The sequence below is a fragment of the Populus euphratica genome, unplaced genomic scaffold, assembly GCF_000495115.2.
Source record: "Populus euphratica unplaced genomic scaffold, PopEup_1.0 scaffold177.1, whole genome shotgun sequence".
Classification (NCBI taxonomy): Eukaryota; Viridiplantae; Streptophyta; class Magnoliopsida; order Malpighiales; family Salicaceae; genus Populus; species Populus euphratica.
Window position 1 is genome coordinate 23,057 of NW_011499972.1, and position 10,085 is coordinate 33,141.

General features: G+C 30.4%; 1 protein-coding gene across 1 annotated transcript; it reads left to right on the forward strand.

Annotated features, from left to right (window-relative positions):
• Nucleotides 1-2,912: 2,912 nt before the first annotated feature.
• LOC105139317 (hypersensitive-induced response protein 1) lies at nt 2,913-5,676 on the forward strand. The gene is made up of 6 exons (XM_011045709.1): nt 2,913-3,016; nt 3,514-3,707; nt 4,026-4,146; nt 4,266-4,357; nt 4,488-4,584; nt 5,028-5,676. Exons 2-6 carry the CDS (start codon nt 3,519-3,521, stop codon nt 5,384-5,386), a joined length of 858 nt encoding a protein of 285 aa, XP_011044011.1. The 5' UTR covers nt 2,913-3,016; nt 3,514-3,518; the 3' UTR covers nt 5,387-5,676.
• The last annotated feature ends 4,409 nt before the right edge of the window (nt 5,677-10,085 follow it).

Here is a 10,085-nt window from a genome sequence, read left to right on the forward strand (position 1 = left end):
CCGACATCTCTTTTCTAAGTTTGACCATCTCTTTGTCCTTTCAATTTTAGTTTTTAAATTCATCAATCAATCCTTTTATTTATGTGATAGACCTGCATTTAAAATGAACATTTACCATAAATTAAAGGTATCTTATATTATTGGATATATTATTAACATGTTTTAGTTAAGGAGTTATTGATACTTCAAGTGCAGAATGATGATATAAAACCTTGATAAAATTGCACTTTTAAGTATTAATCATAAAACAATAAAAAAAAAAATTTATGGACTATAAAAAACCAAAGGGACATAAAAGAAATAAATTAAGAGGTATAAGGAACAAAATAAACTTTTTGCATAAGCTTTGAAGGTGCCACCAAGTTTTCATGATTTTTCCACTCCTGTCCTTCATCTTTTAATTATGATCTTTTTTAATAAATTAGACCCAATTGACCATCAATTTGACTATAAAATGGTTGAATCAAGGAGAAATACATTGGATGATCAAAGTGAAAAAAACAATTAACGTGGGAGTCTATAGTGAATTGTAAAATTCACTGTAGACTCTGATATTAATTGTTTTTCACCATCAAATTTTCATGATTTTTTTTTATCTTTTAATTATAATTTTTTTTCAATAAATTAGACACAATTAAACAATAATTTTGCTATGAAATGGTTGAATTGAGGAGAAAAAACTTAAATGATCAAAGTGAAAAAACAATTAATATGAAAGTCTACATTAAATTGTAAAAGGAGCCAAGGGCATAAAATATTTCCCATGCCTTTTATTGTTTCTTATAACTAGTCATGCAAGTCCTTTTTAGGATTATTATTTGGTAATGTTTTTAATGACTCTAGCTCATACCTTATTAATTTAGATTGCCCGCGCCTCTATCGCGAGTAAAATTTTTATTTTCATAAAAAATATATTAAAAAAAATCTAAGATTCAAAAATATTGAATTTAATTGCAACACTAGATCCAATAATAATATTAATAATATAAATAATAATATTCAAATTTTCTATTCAAATTTTTATATCTTTTAATCTTTAAAAAAATAATAATTTTTCTTCAATAGTAATAATAGTAATTTTTAAAATTTAATAATAATAATAATAGTAATAATAATAATATTTAAGTTTACCTTTCAAATCAAATCTATGGTTATTTTTCGATATTGATAATAATTGTTTTCAATTTTATAAATTATTTTGTTAAGAATATTAATTATAATAAAAATAATAATCTTTATAGGAAATAATAAAAATTATAATAAAAATAATAATCTTTATAAGAAATAATAAAATTTTTAATATTAATACTATTAATTATAATAGAAATAACAATATTTGTAACACCTATAATACTATTTTTAATATTAATACTTTTAATTATAATTACAATAATAATATTTATAATACAAATAATAATAGAAATATGAATTTAAAACATTTTCCAAAGAAAAAAAGAGAATAATAAAAAAATTAGGATCAAATTAAATAGGAAAAGAAACTCATGGAGGATGAAATTGTTAAAACATAAATGAACATTATAACCATATTGAAAGGAAATGAAAGAAAAAAAAGAATATGAAGATCAATTTTTAATAAATTAAATTGTTGAACGATTAAATTAAAATAATTCAATTTTAAAAAATAATATATTTTAACCTTTAAAACCAGTGAGTCTGATTATGAACTTGAACTAACCTTATAACAAAAAAAATAAAAAATAAAATTGAGTTAACTTGTTAATTTTATAATCATGAGCATAAGATTGGGAACACTTAATATAAAGGAAAGTAAAAAAATAATAGAAAGATTAATTTTAAATAAATTAAATATAGAAAGATGAAATTAAAATAAATCAATTAAAAAAATTCAACACATATTAACCTTTGAAACTAATGAATTTAATCATAAATCTGAAACTAATTTCATAGAAGTCAAACTATAAAAAATATAAAAAAACTCTAAAAAATAAAAATAAAAATAAACTTAAGCCAACCTGAATAAACTTTCTAAACTCAATTTAATTTTTAAACCTAGTAACCTATGAAATTCTGGAACCAGGTTCAATAAAAAAATTTAATTTTTAATTAATTTAATTTTAAATGATGATATCATGAAAAAAAATATCAACTTAAAAAATTTACTAAAAAAGATAGCAATAAAAAAATAAGAATCAAATTTGAAAGGAAAAAAACTTATAAATGATGAAATTGTAAAAACAAAATTTAAAAATAATCACAAACAAAATAAATAGCAATGAAAAAAATATAGACCAAATTTAAAAGAAAAAAAATGAAAAAGGTTGAGATTGAAAAACATGTGTAATTTTATAGCATATTAAAATTAAAAAATAGCATTAATAAAATAAGAAAATATTTATAAGTTCATGCTTTATTCAAAATGAAAAAATAATAATAAAAAATTCATATATCATTTCAGTTCTATTTTCAAGCTAACATTGCTAACATATTATTCTGATTTCTATAATAAAAATAAATTTTAAATTAAAAATAAAATAATTAAAATTATTAATTTAACTTATTTACATAAATATTCTAAACAATATAATTGAATTCAAGTAATTTAATATTTAATTTTAAATATAATGATTATAATAAATTATTAATTAAATTAAATTCAACATATAATTTAATTGAAATAGATGATAAAAAGAAGTGGCAGTGAAAGTGACAATAAAATAATAATTTATATTCCTATATGCTATAGAACATTGTTGATAAATCAGATTGGTAAATTTAAATTCTTGATTACATGTTAGGTATATGAACTTAGATTAATAATTTTTTTTTAATTCAACTTTAATTTTAATTTAATTATGAATTGAGTAATTAGTTAATCGAGTTGAAAGCAATTACATTTTCCATTAACATTTTTGACATCCGAATGTTGTCAATCTAACAGACCGGGTTTATCAGTGCTACAGAAATAGAATAACAAGAATAAACGTCGCTCGTCAACGGCTCTGTTTCGGCTTCCTTTCCCTTTGCTTAAAGCCAGGTAAATTTCTCATCTCTCTCCCTGCGATTTCAATTCATTGTTGTTGTTGTTGTTGTTGTTGTTGTATCTGAATTTCAATTCTTAAATTCTATACTTAGTCCTAAGGTGACGTTATTGTTAGAAAAAAACTCTGTGAACTTGTAATTTAGTATGGAAAGTCCTTTGTTTGACATCATTCTCTCTCTTAAATCTCCATTTCGTTTGCTTGTTAATTTCTAAGTCCCTTTCTCTAAAAAATACAACAGAGGTGATTGAGGTTTGTGTTTCCCCTCCTTCTTGGTCATGTTTCAGATGTCTCAAAATCTTTCCTAAATTTTGAGATGGGTTTTGTTAAATTTTTGGACCCCAATTAGGATTCTTCGCAGTTTGTGCTTCTTCTTCTTCTTCTTCTTCTTTTTAATAACATAGACTGTAATCAAATCTGTATTAATTTTGCCTATCTTGTTAAATCCCTTTTGGGTGGCTTATATGTTCTTTCGAGATGTCTTTGAGTGCAGAGAAGATGGGCAATCTGTGTTGTTGCGTACAAGTTGATCAGTCCTCAGTAGCTATAAAGGAGACATTTGGAAAGTTCGAAGCAGTTCTTGATCCTGGATGTCATTGCCTTCCTTGGTTTCTTGGAAGCCAGCTCGCAGGCCATCTGTCTCTGAGGTTGCAGCAGCTGGATGTTCGATGTGAGACCAAGACGAAGGTCTGTTTATTCACTATTCAAACACTGTTAACCCTCTCTGTCCTTTTCTTTCCCTTTTATTTTTATAAATATGCTTTTTCTTTAGAGTGGTCAGGACATATCGACAGCATGAGCATAGTGAATCATGAGTATGCATATAAATCTATACTGGCTTCACTTTGTATCCTTTCTTGTCTTACTCTGCCTTCAATACACAGTTGTCCAGCTATCAACAATGGATGGTAATTTAGTTTTTATACATGTGGGTGCTTGCAATTTGGATGATTCATGGCACTCTAGTGGTAGCTGATATAGACTGATCTTTGTTTTTACTTTTAGGACAACGTTTTTGTCAATGTTGTTGCATCTATTCAATATCGTGCCCTGGCAGACAAGGCAGGTGATGCTTTCTACAAACTAACCAACACAAGGACTCAAATCCAGGCTTATGTTTTTGATGGTAACAAGTGTAGTACAGTTGGATATTTGCTATTCTTGATACCTTTGATTTCTGATTAATTTTTTCTTCACATTGTAAGCTGAGCAGGTCTTCCCTGTATATATTTTTTTCCTCTTTAGTAATAAGGGCCAGTGTCCCAAAACTTAATCTCGATGATGTGTTTGAGCAGAAGAATGAGATAGCCAAAGCTGTGGAAGATGAACTTGGAAAGGTAATCATCTAGATTAAGTATTTGGCCTTGTCATATTGTGAAAAGTGAATACATAGTTAGAGATCAAGCTTTCACAAATTTTGGCATTTTCCCCGATGGTCTAATGTCATCATCTAATAATTTCTTGCAGGCTATGTCTGCTTATGGATACGAGATTGTGCAAACGCTCATTGTTGATATAGAACCAGATGAGCATGTGAAGCGGGCAATGAATGAGATCAATGCAGGTAATGTATTGGTATCTCTACACTGAGTTGATTAGTGCAGAACCCCTTTTAATGACTTCCGTTACTGGGATAGGTGGACAGTTTAATTACAGGTGTTGAACAGTTATATTTGTAGACAGACAGTGTGCATTTCACTAGGTTGAGATTTGTTGAACTGGTTCTTGTAATTGCCCCCTTTCTAAATTGCCCCCTTTAATATAGATTTTCCCATCATCATTTTTTTGTTTTCTATTTGGTATTAATCTTGCACTGCATTTCTTTGGTCCAGATGATATCCTACCCGTGTGAATTCAACTTCTCCTGTAGTGAATAATGTCTATTAACTCCAGTCACTTTCATGATTCTTCTGATTGGATTTTTCTGTGATATCAACGTTGAGAGATTTCAGAATCTTTGCATGTGTCGCTCAACATCTTTTCCTGATAAACCTGTCTCTTTCTCAGCTGCAAGACTGAGAGTGGCGGCTAATGAGAAGGCAGAGGCTGAGAAGATTCTACAAATCAAGAGAGCTGAGGGTGAGGCTGAATCAAAGTATCTCTCTGGACTGGGTATTGCTCGCCAGCGACAAGCAATTGTGGATGGCTTGAGAGATAGCGTGTTGGGCTTCTCTGAGAATGTGCCAGGGACCTCTGCAAAGGATGTCATGGACATGGTCCTGGTCACCCAGTACTTCGACACAATGAAGGAAATCAGTGCTGCCTCGAAATCCTCTGCTGTGTTTATTCCTCATGGACCTGGTGCTATTCGCGATGTTGCTACTCAGATTCGAGATGGACTTCTTCAGGCTTCGGCCCACAAGTAATTGTGCAGATTTTCAAAGCTTTAACAGGGTTTGTGTTTGAGAGGACCTTATGCTTGCTATATATTTCTGTAAAGGTTTCGCATGTTGAATTCTGGGTTTTGGTGATTTTTGTTTTGTTTTCCATGTGAGAGTTGCATGAATCTGATATTCTCTCAATTTTGGGAGTTTGTGAATGATAATTGAATGATGCTTTATACTGTGCAAGTGGATACAGTAGAAGGCAAACATTAAATAGTACATACGAAAAAGTGCTGCTGTGGTTAAATTAGTAATATCTTTTTCCCCAACGATGATTGCTGGTATTCCTGATTTTCTACTTGCAGAGTTTAGCTTGCTGCATGTCTCTGTCACTTTGGTTTGTTAATGGAAGTTGATCCTTAAAAGTCTTAAATCAATAAGTAAAACTAGGCAGGGAGCATCAGGGCAAGGAAAAAAAAAAAAAAAAGAGTGGCGATTCTCTTGATCTTATTGTGGCAAGTTCTCATCGTCCCCATTGCTTTCTCGTCTAAAAATTCGCCCTAATTTTCAGCTCCTGTGTGAAGGTGAGAAGAATATGCAGCTCCGATTGTCAGTTTGATTTTCCTCCTGATCTTGTTTACATTTCCTAAACATGACTAATGATCTCTATAGTATGAGGATGAATATGCTGACATTATCAGGTTTTCTCAAATCATGTATCATTCAAGATTTTCTTGAACAGGTCTTGTAGTCATGTTCATGCGTTGAAAGATGGATTCTTTTGTTATAAAAGTTATTGTAGTAATGATTGTTTTTTAAATTATTTTTTGTTGGGAAATATATCAAAATAATATTTTTTATTTTTTAAAATTTATTTTTACATAGCATATTAAAATGATTTGAAAATGTAACAAATAAAAAATAAAATAAAATAATTTTGTTTTTAAATGTTTTTGAAACACGAATCTTTAAGTATGTGAAGATTCTATAACCAGTAACAAATAAGCTGTAAAAGTGTGCAGCCCACAGAAGCATGCTTGGCATAATCTGTTGAGTGAAGATTGCACCAGCACTCAGCTACGAAATCCCTATTTTTTTCACCAGAGCTATGAGGCCGATCCTCAGTGATGTGTACAGATATATATTTTAATAAATCAAAATCCAAAACAGCTTCTTAATTCGTTAGACAAACCATGCTTAATATTTGTGAGATGATAAGATATTGAATTCCTGGAAAGGGTAGGAGATTGAATTAAGCTGATGTGTATGTTTACCACCTTCAGTTACTTCAGAAACAACGTGGCAAAGTTCCTATTCTGTATTTTTGTTTTATTAGTTTTCTTCGCACTCAACTATTTTATAATATTTTATGCAAGAATAGCATGATGGTCCCAGCAACCGGCAAGTTTATACATGATTTGGATAATTCGGGGTCTAGAACGAGTTGGCTTTTGATGAAAATAGGTGGAGAATTGCGCATTGGCCCAGCGGTGGTAGGTGTCTTGCGCCTTCCGCTGTCATGAGTTCGAGCCTTAGAGTTGCATGGCTGCCATGGGTTCGAGCCTTAGAGTTGCATGCCTGTCAGCCCCGCGCTGCTTTACCTGCCTGCTGGGTTTGCAGGGTGTTCAGTAGGCCGTGGGGATTAGTCATGGTGCGCGTAAGCTGGCCCGGACACCCCACGTTAATAAAAAAAAAAAAATAGGTGGAGAATTGATGGTTGAAAATTTGGATCGATTCATGCCTTGATTAGGGAAAAAATTCAGTACAAATTAATTATTTTTTTTTTAATTTTTATATTAAAATGATATCTTTTTATAAAATAAAAAATTAATTTAAATTAACTTGAGTCAAATTAAACTCATAATTCAAAATATACCATAAGTTAAATCTTAAAAGCTATACATGGTTTTTCTTTTATTTTAAGATTTTTTATGAAATTTTATATTTTATTAATTCTTCCTTTCCTTTCAACAAATTTTACTTTCTAGAAAGCATAAATAATTTTTATTTATGCGTGGATTTCTAAGAAAAACTTTTTATTATAATTGTTAGAACAAGTTTCAATTAAAAGAAAATAAAAGTTATAGCTTAATAATTTTTATAAGATTGTATGGAAGAACAAGTTTAAATTAAAAAGGGAAAAAATTCAGTACAAATTAATTATTATTTTTTTAAATTTTTATGTTAAAATGATATTTTTATAGCAAATTGTCAACATTTTTCTCAATTACCATCAATCACCCTCTCCTTTCCCTTTCTCTATAATTATGCTTCCATTTCTCCTATAAATAGATTAAAAAGAGAGAGAGACGAGAGAGTGCGGTGTGTGTAGAGAAAAGAAGACAGTGCAACTGTGAGAGTGAGAAAATGCAGATTTAAGAGAAACACCAAGTGTAAGAGTGAAACACTGGATTTTGTGGGATTATACTGGATTGAGTTGAGTATTTGTATCATTCTTTCAATAATATATGATTAGTATTTAAAAGTGCATTTTTATCATGGTTTTATATCATCATTTTGCACTTGAAGTATCAATAACTCCTTAACTAAAATATGTTTTATAATAATGTATCTAATAATATAAGATACCTATAATTTATGGTAAATGTCTATTTTTAATGCAGACCTATCACATAAATGAAAGGATTGATTGATGACTTGAAGAACTTAAATTGCAAGGATAAAGAGATGGCCAAACTTAGAAAAGAGATGTCGGTGCAATCCAAACCGGAACACTGTTCGGTAAATGGGTCATATCTGGAGCTATATATCTCAGATTTAGGTCAAATTTATATGGATGGAAAGGTAAGACATAGGCCTACAACTTTCATATGGAGCCCAAGATCTAAAAAGGCCATTATCAAGTCCAAATTGTAGCAACAACAAAGAAGCCCGAATCTGTCTTCCAGCCCGAGCACTGTTCGGTATTTTGGCCATATCTAGAGTTCTAGAAGTCCAAATGAGCTGAAGTTTTTACACAAGAAAGCTGAGACAATTGCCTACAACTTTCATGTTTGCAACTGGCTCCAATTTTGACGTTATCAATGACGTTTTGGGCAGACAAGAGAAGATAAGGATTGTCACCAAGTCAAAAGTTGGTCACCCACTTATCAATTAGTCATCAAATCAATAGTTCCCATTTTTGGCCTATAAAAGGAGGCATTTGCCATGCATTTAGGCATCTTGGTGTTCAGATCAAGATCATGCTCTTCCTTTCTCTCTTTGTATTTTTTATGCTTTGTTTTCATTAATATTAAGTTTATGCCTTTCATTTCCTTTCCTTTACTTAGTTAACTTTTATGTTCTTATTTTGTTTATCTATTTTGCTTTCTTTCATTATGTCTAGCTAAGTTAATTATGTCAAGGTGAAAAGGTTACACTAATGGTGTAAGAATAAGTATAATGTAAACTTAATATGGACTTTAATGTTTGATACTAACATGTTTTATATTTGCTATCTTGTTCACTCTTTAATACTTTGCTTGTTAAATGACTAATCTTGATTTATGTTGTATAACACTTGGTACAACAAATGCTTGGCACTTTCATAGCCCATAATGTATGGTATAACCGACACCTGAGCTATGAAAGGAACTTGATTTGTTGTTAACATAAGTTATAATCATGAATGCTTGACGAGATTTACAAGTATTAGCATTAATTGAATAAGATGACTAATGTAATCATGTTAACAATATATAATCTGATTGGAACCTCCTTTGTGTGTGGTTTCCAATTCAATAATAAGAGTTTATACTATACTTGTTTGATATACCATTAGTGGAACCTCTAACCTTGACATTTGTTATTATCATTGTTTAATCGTTACATTAATATTCCATCTCAAAGTTCTCATCATCTTCTTCTTCTTCTTGCACTTGGGAGAAGATATCAATCTTTCAAACGTGTCATTAACCCTAACTCTTTACTGAGTGTTTAGATTAATAATGATTGGTACATGTACAATATCATTACCTATTAAACCCTCATATTAGTTTCTCAAGGGTAATCACTATGACAACAAGAGATCCTTTTTAAAGACCAAATAGTAAACCTATCATTTATCTTACGTAGAATAACTAGAACCTGCCTTTTATGCTTTATAATAGCTGCTTTATATCAAGTTTTGACCACCTATGGAGATTCCTCTCGTCAATACAAGTATAATGATATAAAGATCATCAAAATCGAAGTTGAAATGAGCCTTGTAGAGCTCGCTGAAGTTTCACCAAAAATTCGACCGGAAAAACCAAAAAGTGCCAGAATTCTAACCTGAGAAGACAACCACGTCACCAGACTCATGGAACTGAGTCGTCATCCATGTCATCACAAAAGGGTCCACATCGCCCTATCATCAGCCATGTCATCTAATAGTGACAGAATAAGAATATTCCGTTAACAGTAAGAGAAGATTTTCGTGACAGAATATTCTTTATTAGAGACAGAATATTCCTTCCCTGAGTCAACTTGGTTAGATTGGTTTTTTGGCCAACTCAATGACTTTTTGACTGGTTTTAGGTCGAGTCAAGCTAGTTCCTAGCATTTTCAACCATTCTGGATGCAACCGTGGTGTCCGTTTTGTGAAACAACACATTGAAGTTACTGTTTTGGCTCTTTTGAGCATAAAATGCGTGTTTTAACAATTTCAGGAGCCTATTTGTAATCCAAAGACATCCTAATGGCTGATATTTCAGAAGAAAGATTAGTGGGAAATGCTAGTATACCTCCACAATATATCCCG